General features: G+C 44.6%; 1 protein-coding gene across 1 annotated transcript in view; it reads right to left on the bottom strand.

Moving 5' to 3' along the window:
• tmeff1a (transmembrane protein with EGF-like and two follistatin-like domains 1a) overlaps positions 1–7,637 on the bottom strand; it is a 113,454-nt gene extending 105,817 nt beyond the window's left edge. The window contains exon 1 of the mRNA XM_004569474.5: positions 6,759–7,637. Coding sequence (XP_004569531.1) covers positions 6,759–6,906 — 148 coding nt within the window. The 5' untranslated portion in view covers positions 6,907–7,637. The remainder of the gene's footprint in view (positions 1–6,758) is intronic.
• Positions 7,638–18,899: the final 11,262 nt, after the last annotated feature.

The following is an 18,899-nucleotide window of genomic DNA, read 5'->3' as shown; positions in this document are numbered from 1 at the left end:
TTTACTGTCTTCAGACAGAGTCGCGGCATCGCTGCACAGCTCGAGCTCCCTGCTGCTTTTCAAACCTTCACAGCTGCATCAGCATAAATCACATCTCTAAAAAGTGAAAAACTGGGCACTTCAGGGTTCTCCGCATCAGCTCTAGAGAGGGTGCAAACGTTCTCTACCACAGTCTGGGAGCACCGTTGAAAATAAATATATTTGAAATATGAAGACAAACTGCTGGCCAGTATTTCCCCGCTTCAGCACAAAGCCTTGACTATTGTTTGTGATGATTCTCCCCCAGCAGCTCCCACTTTCACACGTGAAGGTTCATAAATCTATTTAAGGTTTTTGGCATTTTTTCCTGTGGAGCTCTTTGTAATTATTTATGGTTGGTGTGTTTTTCATTCATGGAATTGCAGACCTTGTATATTTAACTTTTTTATTTATGAAATCTTCCGATGTCAACAAAAACAGCAACAATGCAAACTAACAAAAGAAATCCCCTGGGTTTGGGTAAAAACCTGGATGAGTGGATTAATGCATCACTGAGTCGTGGTGTTCTCCAGCAGATACAGATTTCTTTACCGAATCTTGGTTTGAATCAGTCGACTTGCAGCTGAGAGCTCCGCTCTTAGTTTGGCTCTTTTTAAGGGATTAATCAACCAAAGGTAAACTTGAGAGCATTTTTTGGCTGGGACACAATCATCAGTCAGCTGAAGGACTTCAGGAAAGGAAACTTTCTGATTTCAGGTTTCAGTTCCAGCTATCGTGGCCGTCGTGTTCGGTACATGCAGGCTAACAGGTCTCACTGCCTCTTCTGTGCAGACACAATAATGCAGTGCTGGAGTTCCAACATCCAGCATGAAGAGAAAGTGACGTAATCTTTAGCAGAAAGAAGCACTGAATCCCCAATAACCTTCTTTACATACACGAACGACTTAACCTCCATTAATTAGTGAACATTAGCAGAGAAGTACACACCCCCATCACCATCAACGGCGCTGCTGTGGAGAGAGTGAGCAGCTTCCGGTTCCTTGGCGTACACCTGGCTGAGGATCTTACGTGGTCAGTACACACAAACAAAACAGTGAAGAAGGCGCAGCAGCGCCTCTTCTTTCTCAGGAGACTGAAAAGATTCGGCATGAGCCCCCACATCCTCAGGACCTTCTATCGCTGTGCCATTGAGAGCATCCTCACTGGATGCATCACCACCTGGTACGGAAACAGCACCGCCTACAACTGCAAAGCTCTCCAGCGAGTAGTGCGGTGCTCTGAACGGATAATTGGAGGTGAGCTTCCCTCCCTCCAAGACATCTACAGGAAGCGGTGCCTGAGGAAAGCGGGGAGGATCATCAAGGACTCCAGTCACCCCAGCCATAAACTGTTCAGACTGCTTCCATCAGGAAGGAGGTTCTGCAGCATCCGGTCCCGTACCAGCAGACTGAGAGACAGCTTCTTCCACCAGGCCATCAGACTGCTGAACACGTCATAGACACCTCAGCTTCACTACTGGAACTTTAACATTATGCACTCCACACTGTATATAAATGCCACTTGTTTTGCACATATTCAACTCTGTATATTTTATATATTTTATTATTATTATTATTATTATTATTATTATTATTATTATTATTATTATTATTTTATTTTATTTTTTTACTATTTAATTTGTAAAAATGTGTATACACACACACACACACACACACACACACACACACACACACACACACACACACACACACACGTAGGAAAATATTTAGTATACACATCCAGAAATGCATACACTATTATATATTGTACATATATTTATTAGTTTCAGGTTGGCCATTCTTGTATTTTGCTCGTTTGTGTTGTTGTGTTTGCACATCTCTGTTGCTTGTGGGGCTCGCACACAAGAATTTCACTCACATGTGCTGTGCCAGTGTGCCTGCACATGTGATGTGACAATAAAAAGTGATTTGATTTGATTTGATTTGATTTGATTTAAACTGAAAATAAACTGTATCAAGTTACAAACTTTTGCTGATCAGTTTAAGCTTTTGTTCTTTTTTATAATTTTACTAATTTATGCTCTATTCTAATGCAAACCCCGAGGCCGCTGGGATCTTATTATATTCTCGGTCCTAATGAGAATATAATGTGTCTGAACTCAACCGTCGTTCTGACTCGAGCTGTGCAACGTCGAGTTTCCGGACTGCGCTGCATCGTTGTGCTTTTATTGCACAAGCAAAAGTTTCCTGATGAGACTTGGGTGGCCTGCCCTTGCATGTTGATAGCCGCCATCGTTGATTTTGGGGTTTGTTTTTCCCCCTTCTGAGTAAAAGTTGCGATCCTTTTACTAGTGGACAGCGTCCTTGCTTTTATTTTGATAGTTCAGTCGATGTAAACAGGTCCTTGTCGTGTTCCTCTGAGGGCTTGTTGGGTTGCGGTTGTGCCGTCTTGTCCTGCTCTAACTGCCATCTTGGACTACAAACAGAAGTCCTGCTCCAGCTCTGGACATCCACCCGGAGCTGGTGGAGAGCTGCTTGTTTGCTTCTACACCAAGGTCATCGAGCTGAATGAGGACGACCGTCACCAGAAGCCAGACAGAGTTCATCCACAGAAGATGAATTTCTGATGTCACAAGTTGTTAATGATATTAATTAACAGAAGAACACCTGAGTGTGTCTTCGTTGGCACGCCACAAGTGCAGTCCAATTCAGCTCACAGACAGGAAACACATGGATGTGTGATACAGGTCCTGATACACTTCATACAGGCTGAAGAGCTGCCCGGTAAACAGCTCACGCATCCATCCCGTCCACGTTCTTTGCCCAAATTTGCTCTAACTTAAAGTAACTGGAAACGACGGCAGCAAATGGAAACCAAACTCCAAGCTTCACGTCGCCCCTCAGCAGCAGATGGCTGGTGCCACAAATGCTTTTCCACATCTTATATTTTACACTTCAGTACCAGAGAATATTGGTTCGCTATGAATGCTCGATGTTTCTCCAGGGCTGCATTTTCCCTTCAAACCCTGCGGCACGCTGCTTCCAACAAAGTGCCAAAACCCATTTTGTTCCGTCTCTCTCGAGACGGCAGAAGCTCGTCGTTTATTCTGTTTTTCAGACGAACACCAGTTCTGAAAGAAGCGCCGTCAATTATTATCTGGTATCAAGACTCAGTCCTGTGCCACGCGCTTATTGTTATGCATGGAGCGCTGACTGTGTGAATTAGGCTTTCCGTGCTAAAAATCAAGGTATTTGGTTTGTTTAGTGACTCGGAACATTTTCATTTGCCTCTGCAGAACGTGGCATTATGTTCTGATGAGGATCGCGGCGCTCGTCTGCGAGGAAAACGCTCCATTTCTTAATGCAAACACCGCGAGTGGCCCGAGCAGAAACAATTCAGAGGTTCATTAATAAAACATGAGCGAGGCGGGTTATTCCAGAGTGACAGCTAACACTCATTTACATGGCTGCTGCTCCTTTCCTTTAAATATTTCATAAAAGAAGAAGAACAGAGTAACGGTGCAATGAATGCATGAATATTAGATATTGATGCAGCAGGATGCAAACACGATCGCAAATAGCATCGACTAAAATCCCTGTCAGAGTGCATTACGCTAAGAGTAAGTGATAGGCTTATAGAAGCTCGGTGCTCGCTCACCGCAGAGGTCACGATGAGGGTGTTTCAGGGATGCTGGACGTGAGCGGCAGCTCATTGTTTTATTATATGAAAGAGCTGTGGTGCTTCTAAAGGGAAAATACCAATATTTTCACTTTCCTCATAAATGTGATAGTATCCAATAGTGCATTCAAACTAGATTTACATAAACAGTTTTAGTCTATATATAATCAACAGTTAATTAGTTGTATAACAGCTAATTCATTTCCATGATGAAAACAATCTGGAGGCAGAGGCTCAGTCATTAGCAGCACATTTAAAGCTTTAATATTTAAATTTTCTCGACTATAAAACATTTCACGCCTGGTTCAGGCTCCTTGTAAAAACAGAAGCTTCCAGTCAACTTGTTCTCAATAGTATTGTTTTCATAAATGACTCTTTTTACTTGAAAAACATCCACGGATACTCCGCACACCAACAGAAGACCCCAGAAAGCCGATCCTCACAGTTTGAACCTGGATAAAAACGATCCCAACAGTAACACAGTCACGAGTCAGTATTCTGCTGCTAGTCTGCTGTTAGCTGGTTTGCACAGCTTGTTCTCACACTCCATGTGCAAACAACCACCGGCCAAAACAGCGATACATAAATGAGACTGTCCAGGGTTCCTACAGGCACCAGAGAGTTTTTAAGGTGTTTTTCAAAAGATCTGCATGAACTTTAAGTCCAACAAACCAGGAGACATCAGCCTCCTGGTTCTAGTGCTCTGTGCCGAGTGTATTAAAGCGTTAAACGTTTCCTCATCTGCATCCACAAAGGGAAACGTGTGGGAGCTGCCTCATAGTACCATCTCAAACACTTCCTGCACAAAGTAATTTCACAGAATTCACATGTCCGCTTGTCTTTGACAGTCAGACAACTTGGCTTTAAAAATTATGCATGTTGTTTCCTCTGTTAGCTCGTGTGATATTCATGCTCATCAGTAAATTATTGAAAAAAATCTGTAAGTGCTTGTTTTCAGAAAAAACGATGAATAAAATCGACTCTCTTGACGCCTGAAACACTGACCGAAGACTTTTAAATACCAACTATTTCCATATTTTCAGATGAATTAATTTAATACATTTCAAGACTCTTTAAGGACCTGCAGGAACGCTGCTAATCGTTTACTGTCAGTCATGTAAGCTGTGCAGCGTCTGAGGGACCGGCGTGGATTCTCTACATCTTAGTAGTTTAGTGTGATGCTGAGGTACGTTTGCTAACATGCCCTGTGCTCCTGCTGGCAACTCGGCAAGAATGAAGAAGCCATGATGAAAGAGAAAGAGGAGGAGGAAGAGTCGGATACATGAGTGTGAGATGCTGTTCTTCCAGTTTATAGATGTTGTTGCAAACTGATGTTCGTGTCAGCTTTCAGTAATTTTCTTTAGAGATGAAAACAAGTCTGCATGTCCTTCTTGCTTTCAGACAACCTAATTCACTTTTTTGAGATATACTGTCGAGACTTATAAAACAGATGCATGTGTGACGTGTTTGAAATTTGCAGAACGTTTGGAAGATGAGCAGAAGTCTTCCTCAGAGCTTCGATCACTTTGGAGGAGTTTAGTTTCGTCTTGTTAGTGTTTCGTGATTTCTTCGTGCTTCTCTTTCCTCTCGGCTGCGTCTCCCTGGCCTGAATCTGATGGAGGTTTCTTCCTTCCCACTGTCACCGAGCACTGCAGAGGGACTCAGATATTTGGAGCCATCTCTGATATTTATCTTGCAATATGAAGCTGTATATTAAATGTGTCCGATGCATTAAAACTGAACTGAGTGGGCTCACATCAGTCAGAGCTGGTACCCGACTGCCGTCCCAGGCAAACAGAAGAGGACAGAAGAGTAAATCATGTGTATGTGTGAGTCAGCAGGGATTGTATTAAATGAGAAAAGCAGAGATTAATTATTTGAATGTGACACAGGCCGTCTGAGAGCCTCGCTGTGTTTTCCTCCCATACATAAAGACTGAATATAAGAAATGAAGTGTGTGACACCGTGGGGGGTTCCACTCAGAGTGTCCCTCCACCCAACTGCTCCCCTGAAACCTGCACGCCTCTGCTGGTGTTCCTGTAAATGCAGTTTTAAAGCTGCATTTTCACCTAATAAGCAACTTTAAAATCATGAATCCAAAACTGGAGAAGTTCATTAAAATCAAACAATTTACTGCTTTTCTCCCTGAGAAAAAATAGAAATGCAGCTTTTGCTGTTTTCAAGACATTAGAGAAGCAAACTGTACCAAAAATTTCAAGGTGCTCTTAAAACATTTTATTTTGCATTTGATTCTTGTTTTTATGTCAATAACTGAACCTGCTTCTGTGGAGAACAGATCAGCTGCTCGGTTTCTTCATTAACGTCGGTCTTTAGTCTGGTTTCTTTCAGAATTTCTTTCTCTTTGTTTTACAGGTTTGTGTATGTTAGTTTGTCCATGTTTGAATATTTTGTTTTTTCCCCATTTTTAATGTTTTCGTGTCTGTGAAGCCCTCTGAAACTTTACATGTGCAAATAAAAGCGACTCAACATTCCTGCTTCAGAAAGCAGACGGACTGTGAAACAGGAGGAAAGAGCTTCAGCCAACAGTTTGGCCAAATTTATCAAAAGAACAGCAGGAAAGTTTGAGACAGAGACGCCTTAAAATAAAAAGGTTAAATCTAAACTCTGAGTTAAATTAAATGAAAAATAAAATTATAAGTACAAAACAACAACAACCCACAAAGTGACTGCAGGCCACACGGATCCAATCATGACAACATGGACCAGATATACAACTCGGATCAGCTGTGATATTGTAAACAGCTCTTTAGGAATAAATGCGTGGATACTACAGCAGATTAAATTCACAGCTCACAGACTAAACTGACTCGCAGCAGCAGGAACATTAACCCGACTCTTCATATTTCAGCTCGAAGCTCAAACAGGCCAACAGACACGGACATGCAGGACAATGAGGATTCAGTGAGATTCAAAGGTCACCACAGCAGCAGCGGCTCCAACAAGTCCCCGAATCACAGAAGACGTGCCCACGGGAATATCACACATACAGACCCGTGCGCACATCTCGGCATCAGATTAGGATTATTCAAAGCACAGAGGCTGATTTACAGCAGGAGGGGTGGAGGAGGTGGAGGTCTTACCTGTGCAGTCCTTTCCTTTGCCTTTGCACTCGCCGCTCTGAGGATAAGACCCCCGAGCCTCCAGCAGCAGAGACAGCAGGCAGGCGGACACCAGGCACCGGACGACCCCGCCGGGACGCCCGCGATGCCTCGCAGGGCCTGACAGCATCGCGAAGAAGCCGATCAGACCTGCAGACGCCAGCGGGACGCAGCGCTCGGATGTCGGTTCAGGTGGAAAGCACAGCTTAATCCCGGGTGCAGCAGGCGGAGGCTGGCTCACACTGTGCCCCACTGACGGAGAGCGCAGAGGGGGGAAGGTGGAGGAATGTGCGGGTAACGCTCGCCGGATCCGCGTTCAGGAAGTCTGGGAGGCGGTCCAGTTCGTCCGGGCAGGGAGCATCCTCCCCCTGCGTCCGCGCCTCTATCTTCAGGCAGACCGAGCTGCACCGGCTGGATCCGGCTGTCTGTCTCGCGCCGCACACGAAACGATCCCGCGCGTCGTGGATCCGTCACGGAGCTCAGCGGGGCGCTCCGGCTCACAGACGCGCTGCAACCACAACAAAGAGATCCGGACCGAGAGCAGGGAGGACGGGCGGGCTGGTCACGTGAGAGGACGCAACGCTCCCCTCCACCTCCACGCCCCTGACGCACGCGCGCGCGCACGCACACCTTGAGCTGCAGAAGGCTGCAGTGAAAGAAGCTCCGGCAGGTCGCGGACCTGAACCCGTCAGCCCACATCCACGGCCGGCAGCACGTGCGACACCGAACGTGACCGTTTTGTTCAGTATCGTTAACGATGCAAGAAGGAGCACGTGACACTTTAGAAGGAAGCGTGTCCACTCAGGACGTGAAATCGTTCCGGTGGAGGCTGCTGTTCCACCAGCAGCTGCTCGGAATCCGCTTCAGACAGTTTTCACATTTTTCTATTAAGAAGTCCCGGGAGAGAGGCGGGAACGATCTCACGGGAACGATCTCACGGGAACACGCTGCTGAACTCTCCTGAAAATAAAAAGTCACGTGATTAATAATCAGCACGAGTCACGATGAATTGATTATCAGATTAGATCGATTGATGAAGAGTTTGTGCATCAAATGAAGACTCTGTGACTCTGTTATTGCACCTGCGTGATCATCAGTCCTTCGTGGACACTTGAAACTGTTTTAGAGTTACTGCTGAACTTTCTGTTTCCCTCTGATCTCTTAAAAACATCACTTTAATGTCACTGAGACTTTCTAGCTGGATAAATAAAGGATGGTCACTTTGCCAGAAACTGATCACAGCTTCTACCTCGTGACAAAAACGTTCTCTGTGGCTCGACATGACTTCATGTCATTGATGGGAGAAATGTTTGACACCTGTTTCACAGATTATAGGCCAACAAGTCATTTACAACGGTTTAAATATGGGCAAGGTTCAAATCTGGCTGGCCCACTGATCAATAAGAAATCATTTCATACAGGATGATGTATTTTTGAAAAGTATTTGTTTTAAACGCTCCTCAAACGTTGATTCTGTTCATCTGGAGGTTCCCTCACTCATCAAAGTGACTTCAAATGACTTTGGGCTTTTTAGGCTTTCCAGGATCTTTTCCTGGATCTTTTAAAGTGCTTTCAAACTAAGGGTCAGTTTCACACTGCACAAAGTCCAAAGACTGTTTTACTCAAAAATCATCACGTTGGTGCTGAAACTGGAAAACAGTTTAGTTCCACAGACAGGCTGGTTCTAAAAACCAGTCGGTCCCCACAGTGACTGGGTCACTATCTTCGCTGTGACTTGAACACAGCACTGCCTGGTTTCCTTCACCTGAACTGAGTCACCAAAGCCTAAACCCCAGTCGGGAATCACCACCGTGGTTATCAGCACTCACCGCTTTAGACTCTGAGCACGCTCATTAAAAAGGGGCGTTTCATGCCTCATATGACTCCAATCAGAAATGTTATCAGATGATGATGATTCATTAGAGTTAACTGTTTAACACTGAGCAGGTTTCACATTAGAGCTCTGAAACTTTACACCTGAAAGGTTTCTGTCCCACAGTCTGTGTTCTAGTTTCCAGTGGAGTGAAACAGACTCAGCAGCAGATTAGAAAATAAAAACATGCATCATCAGGTTAAACCAGGCATCCTCCAGTGAGTCTGTATCTCTGCCTTCGTTTCATGCTTTTAGTAGCCTCAACAACTTTAGCTGAAATTCAAATATTTTATCAGTCACTCAGTTCTAATTAACAGGAAGTCTGTTTATGCTAACCAGGACAGCGGTCATTAACTTAGCCGTCCACCTCTCGTCTCACTGCAGCCTCTAAACACCAACGCAGCAAAAACATTAACGCTGAGCTTAAAAACAAAGCAGTGAGCGATGGAGGCGACATCTGTCCATCTTCACATCTGTTTTCATGGTTTTATTGTTTTATTTTATACTGTATGTGCGCTTTTATTGTTTGGAAACAACAAATTGGAGGTGACAGAGTGGAACATGTTGAGAGATTCATTTGGAGCGATCAGAATAAATGAAACATCAGAGGTGGAGCTCAGGTGGAGCTGTTTGGAGACAGAGTTAGAGAGGCAGGTGACATGGTTTGAGCAGAGGAGGGATCGTGGATATACTGGATGACGGATGTTGAAAATGGAGCTGCCAGGCGGGAGGAAGCTCACAGAGGAGATTCATGGATTGGTGCTGGTGTGACAGAGGTGGATGTAAAGGACGGGGTGAGGTGGAGGCAGAGGATCTGCTGTGGCGACCCCTAAAGGAAGCAGCTGAAAAGAGAAGGGTTTTGATTGTTTCCTGTGACTCAGGAGATCCAGGCTTCCCTGTTTCAGTTAACAAAGGTAAACATCAGCACGAGGTTGTCTGACTGTGTTCAGTGCTTTCAGTTTTCTGCAGCTGCGTTTTCTTTTACCCGTCGTGGGTTTTGTTTTTACGGTGTGGCGTCAGTATTTCAGAAAGGATCTGAATGCTTCCTGAAGTGTGCGCAGCAGAAACCACACGTTCTCTCAGGAGACGTGAGCCAGCATCACGAGTCCCTGTCCTCTGCACACGTGATGATGATGATGATGATGATGCGGCGTCTGATGTTAGGCTTGAATGTCAGTGTAGCAAACAGCAGATGTGACATTTTGAACCAGATCTGTCCTGTTGTTCTGATGACCGACTTTCCTCCTGATCGGAGCTGTGCGGTCACTCCAAACTGAATGACAGATTTTTGTGTCCATCTTTAAAGCATCTAAACAACATCTGACTGATACTTCCTCTTAATGGCGTTGTGTAGCAAGGTTCCAGCCCCGCTCACACATTTCATCACCTCTGTGTCACCACGTGAGCGAAACCTGAGCTGGTTGTATAAACGGGCCCAAACACGAGTCATTAAACCCTCCTCGCTGACTGGATTAATATTTACACTGCACATATTGGCCCACGGCTTCATTTTGGCCTCCGCTGGCACTCCACCAAGGTGGACCTATTTGGCACGCTGCCTTTCATCCTGCTGCTGTCGGTTTGTCGTCTCTCCATCACGTGCACATTTTTCTGACGTGGAGGCAGCAGCAGCAGCAGCAGAGGAGTCTTCAGCAGCGCCGTTGGGCATGGTCGGTTCCACGCCAGCAGCTGTAACAGCTCTCCCGGGTGCTATCACCGCCTGCCAGACGGCAGAGTGGAACGAGCCTGTTCTAAATCACTCACAGCTCTGCTGATTAGCTTCCCGGACGAGGTTAAAGACTTTTCAGAAGATGTGGAAGGAGAGACCAGAGCTGAGATAAAGAAGTCTTCCCTGATTTATTTCACGTCACGCTGACACTGAGCCAACGCTGGCAGAAGCTGACACCCGGACTAATGTCCGCCTGCTCAAAGTCCCATACAGACCTCGACTCATATTAATGACTCCTGAGCAAGGCACTTAACCTCGGTGGCCCAGCAGGTGAATGTAGAGCAGTGAAGGTTTACTGCCAGAGCTGCTCCGAGGTTTAGAGAAAAACAAGGAAAATTGTTGTTGCATCTCTTTGTAGGGACCAAAGTCCAGGTCCCTACAAGTTTGAAGACATTCTTCAGACTCAAAATGTGGTTTTAGTAGGGGTGGGTTTTTATAATCGATTTATCGATTAAAATCGATTCGGCTTGGATAACAGGAAATCGATTCTTTAAAATCCTGAATCGATTTTTTTATATAAATTTATTTTGCCCGAAATGCCAGAATCTCAGGTGAAACCTCAAAACTTCAACAACCAGTGAATGAGAGCAGGAACACGGCTTCTGCACAAAGACGTAAACACAAAGCTCTGACCGCGGATCAGAATCAGTGACATGTGACTTTCTCACATGTCACAGCTGAAAGCTGACAGCTCGCTGATTCTGATCTGTCGGCAGGTGTGTTCACGCCCTTTTTGTGCTGATTCTAAAGCTGTTAGTTTGATGTCTCTCCAAACAACATTGACCGAACCAGCAGCAAAAGAAGATCCAAACTACGCTTCACATAAACATCGTCATGAACTCACTCTGACTTTTGCTGTTTTGCTTCCACCACGATGCACAGCTCTCTCTCTCCCCCTCTCCCTGTCTGTCTGTTTTCTGCATTATTCGCTTGCTTGTTACGCACAAGTCTACCGTTGTTTACAGGCTGTCAGCCGCTGTTTTTGTTTGTTTTACATCTGAAAAGAAAACCTAATTTCTGCCGTTCAATACTGAACAAATGTAAACTTTTTAAAATTATGCAAAATGCAAAATGCTCAGCCGTGTCTCTAATAAAACCGCTGTAACTTCAGATTACAATCATGTGTTGATTAATGGTTTTCTTTCGTTTTTGATCTACTGCAGAATATTTTTATAAAATCCCAGAACAGGAAAATCTCCTTCATGTTTTTCTGTGTTATCTTCAGCTACTTTGACACAAAGGCCTCTGCTGTGACACTTACACCTTTGATAAAGTCTTGCATGTGTCAGCTTCCTTTTCATAGATACAAAAATATGTAAATGTACTGATCTGAATTATAATATTTCTGACTGTCAAAATTTCCCAGATTCAAATCGAATCGTGGATCGAATCGATTCGGGACCTTGTGAATCGGAATTGAATCGATTCTAGAAATCAGTGACGATACCCAGCTGTAGTTAAAAGCATTATGTCGATTAGGTGTGCCCACAACATATCAATTACTAACGTGTGTGTGTTTGTGTGTGTGTGTGTGTGGTTTACACTGTTCACAGCAGCATCTGTCTCCTGGTGTTTTGTATCAGCTCATTAAGTGATGATGCTCAGCCTCGGGTCCAAGTGTTTGTGGCTTTAGATGAGTCACAGCGCTTTTAACAGATGCATGACCCCCAACATTTTTAAAGCCCTCAGTCTCCCACTAAACGCACCTGTGGCATCAATTTGAAAAGCTCAGGTGCCTTCTTGAGTTATTGCATTTACAAGATTTTCAGAAAATGTGACCTCTGACCTTGAACTTATTTGATACTTTTAGGATGTGTTTTATCTCCAGTTGACGTGGAAACCAAAATATCAAGACTTTCATCCTGATGATAACATGTACGAGCCCATCCTTGTTCCTGCTGTTCCTTTATAAGAAATAAATAAAGAGGACAAACAGAACAAAACCCTGACGACACGTTCAAACGTCTGCACAGTTTCACTCACGGCTGCACACGCTGCAGAGGAGGCGTTGCACAAATCTGCTCGTTTAACAGGAGCTTCACAAACAGCTTCAGAGGGAAACGTTCACAAGCTTGTGAGCTTCCTTAGTGTGGTTTGTGCGTTTGTTCCTAAAAAACAGATTCCTGCTTCTGCTTTCCATTGTTGGATTTCGACTTTATTCAGGCTGATGGTTTGAAGACATCTGCCATGTGTTAAAAATAAAACTTCAGCTAACAGACTGTGTAAAACAAACAGGTGGCTCGGTAATTAGAAAGATGCTCTGCTCTGTATTCTAGAGACAGTAGGTGAAAAACTAATGGAAGTGCTGTTTTGTGACTCGCTCTCTGAAGGTTTTGTCTTAATTTCTCTCTAAGCTTCTTCAGCTTTGGTCGCCTGTTTGGGGTTTAAACTGAAGCTTGGCCGTCGTCAGATTATTCCTCCCACCATATGCTCCCATCCCACCGCAGAGATTTACAGCCTACCTGGTGCTGACGACATATTCGGCTGATTTTACAGCTTGGAAACTGCAGAGAAAAACAGTAACTCGCCAAGTAAACATACTCAAGCAGAAATAACGTTTTGAATATAAAATGAAGAGAAACAATTTTAAATAACTAAAAACAGATATTTACATGTAAGTAGAGAATTTCTTAATCTAGAGACAAAATCTTGGTTTCCATTTGTGGTGAAGTTTTGTCTGGCATCGTTTCTCACTTCAGGATCCAAATGTTCCTCCAGTCCCTGAAATCAAACAGCTGAGACTTAAAGATGGTCCAAACTCCTTCAGCTCTAATAAAACGATCAGTGTCTGTCCATCCAGCTGTTACAATTAACCCTGCACATTAACGGAGAAAGAAAACTAAACAGCAGCCAAGTTTAGAGAGTTACTGAAGTCGAGTTAGCTGACTTATAATAATGTGTGACTGGGTTTATCTAAACACACCAGCAGGGAAGCTGGTGCTGATGGGGAGACAAACAGCGAGGAAGACGATGCCGTAAACGTACCAAACTTCAGTCTGAGGTTGGTCACTAACATGTTGCTGCATTCATTAGATGATGTGAAAACGTCCTGATCCTGAGCTTAACGTCCACGCAGAAAGTGATTCTCCTGAAGTGTTTAGCGTCCGTGTGCTGCAGTGATTAAAAAAAAGCTCCGTCTCACCTTTAAAACACGAGAAACTCAACCAGCAAAGGAAACACCTGGAAACACGGTCGAGCGCTGCTCGCACAAGTGGACGGTCACTTTGGGCAGGTTGATACCAGAACAAAGATCATGCGACAAGCAAACAAAAGATTTCTTCAACAAAAATGCATTGGCAGAGGACTCTGTTATCCCCCGACAGAGATTTAGCTAAAAAAATCGAGGTCCATTCATAAACAGTGACCGAGGAAGTCTTGAAACAGACATTCAGGCTGAGGAGACGAGTCAGGGGTATTCCAGCATCAGTAAAACACATCTGTAGTTAAGATGTATCCACGCTGGTCCTTAATTACGCTCTCAAAGAATATTTGCTGATAAAAAATAAAGTAGTGATTTCAAAAATCACATTTTAAAGGACTTAAACGTTACATTTTAGGCACTAAAACAACTTTCTTTGGGCTCTGCTGCTTCATAACGATTAAACTTACTCTGAAAAATGCTGACTTTGGATAAACACTCCGAATCTGCTGCCAAAAGACAACTTCTGTAAAATAAAAATGCATAAAATCGTGTTCACTGTGGTGCATATATAAAATTGAACTGTTACCACAAACACGGCTGAAAGTGGTTCCAGAGAAAACGTGAGCAAAGTGATGAAAGGCTTTTATTTCTTCTGTTCCAACCTGATGCTCAATAAACAAATTCAGAACATTAAAAAGAGAAAAATCATACTTGGGACGTGAATTCAGTGCAGTGAATAACTCTGTCACCGCACTGATGTGGAAGCTTTACATCATGTTGACCTTTTGGGAAGGGAAACCTGAAGAAAGTCTCACCAAAACTCCATCAACACATCCTTTTCAACACACGTGGAAACCGGCAACTCGACCACTGTTACACCTCTTTCCGGGATGCGTACAAAGCCCTCCCCCGCGCCCCATTCGGCCAATCAGATCACTGCTCCATCCTGCTCCTGCCCGCCTACAGGCAGAAGCTGAAACAGGAAGCTCCAACCCGGAGGGCGGTGCACTGTTGGACGGACCAATCGGAGTCTGCGCTGCGGGACTGTTTTGATCACGCGTGTTGTAGAGACCCACCTTTTAGCACATCCCAGCACACCCACTCACTTCACCAGATGCACCTTGTTTAGTTCTCTCACCTTTGATTGGGTGTGGTGCTTGTCCTTGATTGCACTCACCTGTCACACATTATATGTCACACAGTATATAAGGACTGCATTCACTTTTGGCTCACTCTTTCCGCACTTCCACACGGGGCGGCAGCTGAGGTGAGGTTCTGTTTGGGTTTTTATTTTATGTATTGTTTAAGGTAATGAGTAACTTGAATCTCTGTTTTCTTTCAGCATTGGCAGTCCATGTGTGTCTTTGTTTCCTTCCTTTTTTGCCTTATTTATTTGAGAATAAAAGGAGTACCCTGAAAATAATTCTGCATTAGATGGCTGCTTTTCTTATTCTAACCGGATGAGCCCATGAAGCTGATTGCTTCAGCCCTGAACCTTCCTCCCTTCAAAACATGGTCCTCCGAGCCGGAGAGGTATTAGCATCATGGATACACAGCAGCCATTTAGAAAATCCAGTCGTGATAGTAGACCTCCTGCCTACCTGCAACAGTATGAAGTTCAGTACCCTGGAGCTAGAAGAGCTACATGTGAGACAGAGAGCCAAACTGAATGCCAGCACAGTGATAAAGACACACATGGGCTGCAGGATCCTGTCGGAGAGTCAGAAAGACCACCAGAGACATCCCTTGTTCCTTTACCCACCACCCAAGATGAGGTCATGAGGGAACTCCTAACGACCATGAGGGAGATTAAGCAATTTATGGTTCAATCATCTCCTTCCCATTCTCGTAGCTCCAGATCTTCCATTCGCACAGTCTCATCTGATGGAATCAAAGCTTCTGTATGCAGTTTACGAGCCAGTCCTCAAACACATCAACAACATGAGCAGCTCCCAGTGATTGATACAGTAACCTGTCAATCACCCTTCCAGCCCCCGCAGATTAGCCGTCAGTCTGGCTTAGTTACAGCTGCCAGCCCTCCTTTACCTAATTCAACAATACTAGATGCTGCTATCCCTTCAACTGGTTTGCCTAGACCAGTCCTTGCTACAGAAGATGAGACTCCCTTTGATTTCCTGGCCTTATCACGGCAGGATCCCGACCAGATCTCATGTGTTCAACCTGCTGTTCCTTTAGCTGAAGACCCTGTTCAACCTCTCATTCGCATATCTGACCACAAGCATTGCCCTCCTCTAGAGCAGCAACCAGCTACATCCAATACCTCATATGAACAGAAACCTTTGATATCTGGTACTGCTAGCTCGGGTCACTCCTCTAGCACGAGAACACATGTATATAAGCTTGAAGGTCCTTCATTTCCAGACCTTAGTAGAGAAGACGAAATGCAATACAGGATGTTACGGATGGCCCTTACAAACCTTCTTGATCCTCATGAGACAGAGCACTTCAAATATCACGTCCTTCTTGATCACCTCAAAGTAGACCAAGCTAAACGATTAGCTCTTGCCTTTTCCTACGCTCCTGACCCATACACTCAAGCCATCAAAGCCCTTGATGAGCGTTATGGGCAACCAAGACAGCTGGCATTGAAAGAGCTAAAGAATATACTGGAACTGCTTCCTATCAGAGCAGGTGATGGTCAGAGCCTTGATAATTTTGCTCTTCGAGTACAGGCTTTAGTTGGGTTGCTTAGCACTATGGGAGAACAAGGACGTGCAGAACTAGACTGTGGCTCCCATGTCGATCGCTTGTTAGTGAAGTTGCCTGCAGAGCATTTCAGTCGCTTCAAACGGCATGTTTACAGGGAACAGGGAGAAATGATGTATACCTTGCCTTTGTTCTCATCCTGGTTGCAAATGGAATGCAGGTGTCAACCAAAGAAGGCCAGTCCTGTTCCATCCTTCAACCAGACACGACCTGCCCGTAAGTACGCTTCTCCACTTACAACAATATTACATGAAGCAAATACATCTGATGATTCTGTACATGCAACACAGCCGATCATGACAACTAAGGCTACATGTGCATATTGCTGCTCACCAGAACATCACATTAGTAAGTGTCCTGGGTTTATTCAGAAGACAAAGGATGAGAAAACAAACTGGATAAAAGTAAACAAACGGTGTTGGCGTTGTGCTAGGAATCATCAGGCCGCAAAGTGTGACCTGAAGAAAGCATGTGCCACCTGTATGGGACTACATCTCCAGATCCTATGTGATGTAAATAAGAGATCTAAAACTGACACTCATCCTGTAGTGAGGACGCTATACTTTGATAGACCTAGTGATTGTCCTAGTGTCCTTTTAAAGGTCGTGAAAGTGCTCCTGCGAAATGGCAAAAGAACCCTTGAAACATATGCAGTACTTGACGATGGCTCCCAGCGTACCATTCTTCTGACATCAGCTGCACAGCATCTCAACCTAACTGGGGAAGCAGAGAGATTATCACTTAGAACGGTCCGTCAAGAAGTTGAAACTATTCATGGTTCTTCCGTAAGTTTCAAAATCTCACCCATCGCACACCCAGAGAAAACCTACACAATTACTAATGCCTTCACTGCAAATCACCTAGCACTTTCAGACCACACCTACCCTGTATCATCTCTCCAACGGAGATACAAGCATCTTCAAGGTATCCCATTACCCATTATTAATAAAGCAGCGCCACTCCTGCTCATAGGCTCAGATCATACTCACCTCATCACGCCTACTGCTCCATTGAGACAGGGACCATATGGGTCTCCTGCAGGAGTTAAAACCCAATTAGGATGGACACTTCAAGGCCCGATCACAGATTTTCAGCCCCAGAGCAGTACAGAGCACGTGCAGTGTTTGTTCACATCTCTCAGTTCATCTGCAGATGTACTGCGTTATCATGTTGAGAAGCTATGGCAACTAGACACTTTACCTGAATACAGTGAGAAATCTGTGATCCGATCAAAGCAAGATCAACTGGCACTGGAACTCCTTGAACAGGCCACAAAAAGGGTTGAGATCAATGGTGTTAATCGCTACGCCACTCCTCTTCTTCGGATGGCAAACTTTCCTCCTTTGAATGTCCCTCCAAATGTAGTCATGTCTAGACTCCGCAACACTGAGGCTCGGTTAGCTAAAGATCCTGGCAAAGCCATGTCTTACAAGGATCAGATTTTGAAATTGGAGCAAGCAGGCTATATAGTCAAACTTAGCCCAGAGGAGATGCACAATAGCAAAGAAACCTGGTATATCCCTCATCATATGACAAGTCACAACAATAAAGATCGCATAGTCTTTGACTGCTCTTTCACATTTCAAGGTCAGAGTCTCAATAAGTACCTATTGCCAGGACCAATCCTAGGCCCAACACTTCTTGGTGTTTTGTTGCGTTTTAGGCAACATTCAGTAGCAATAAGTGGCGACATCAAAGGCATGTTTCACCAAGTCAGTCTTCTGCCTCCTGATAAACCACTCCTCCGATTCCTGTGGCGTGACATGAACAAAGCAGCTCCCCCTTCAGTGTATGAGTGGCAGGTACTCCCCTTTGGCACGACCTGCAGCCCTTGTTGTGCAATCTATGCACTGCAGAAACATGTGAAGGAATATCAATCTGACAAAGATGTGCAGTCTTCAGTAATGCAGTGTTTCTATGTTGATAACTGCTTGCAGAGTTTTCCATCAGCAGAGTTAGCTCGAACACTCCTAGACAAATTAAGAAACCATCTATCAGAAGGAGGCTTCGACCTTCGCCAGTGGGCCAGCAATAATCCTGTTGTGATTAGCCATCTACCATCTGAGGTAAGAACGGCAAGTAATGAACTTTGCCTGACTGAAGACAAGCCATCTGGCCCACATGAACGCACATTAGGATTATTGTGGAATTGTGAGACTGATTTGTTTGCCTATAAATACAGAACTCTAGCCTCACACCCCACCACAATGCGTCGTATCTATGCAGTACTTGCTCGTCTGTATGACCCCTTAGGCTACTTACTCCCATTCACAACACGCGCCAAAACCTTGGTGCAAGAGCTATGGAGAAAAGAGAGAGATTGGGACGACCCTTCCCTTCCACACGACCTCTTAGAGGCATGGAAGTCCTGGGAAGAAGAACTTTGTTATCTCCCACAAATTGCCATCCCACGTTGCTATACTTCTAAGGAAATGGATGTTTCTACCACAGTTCGAGACATTCATATCTTCTGTGACGCTTCAGAGCGAGCATATGGTGCTGTCGCATATTTGAGATCAGATGATCTTGAAGGCCATGTAGAACTGAGTTTCTTGTTAGCTCGCTCACGTGTTGCTCCTAAACGGCATTTAACAATACCCAGACTGGAGCTATGCGCAGCCCTACTAGGCGCACGCCTCTGTGAGCTCATAC

This window comes from Maylandia zebra, linkage group LG18 (assembly GCF_041146795.1).
Source record: "Maylandia zebra isolate NMK-2024a linkage group LG18, Mzebra_GT3a, whole genome shotgun sequence".
NCBI lineage: Eukaryota > Metazoa > Chordata > Actinopteri > Cichliformes > Cichlidae > Maylandia > Maylandia zebra.
Note: the sequence above shows the minus strand (reverse complement) of the source record. Positions and strands in the feature narration are given on the sequence as shown.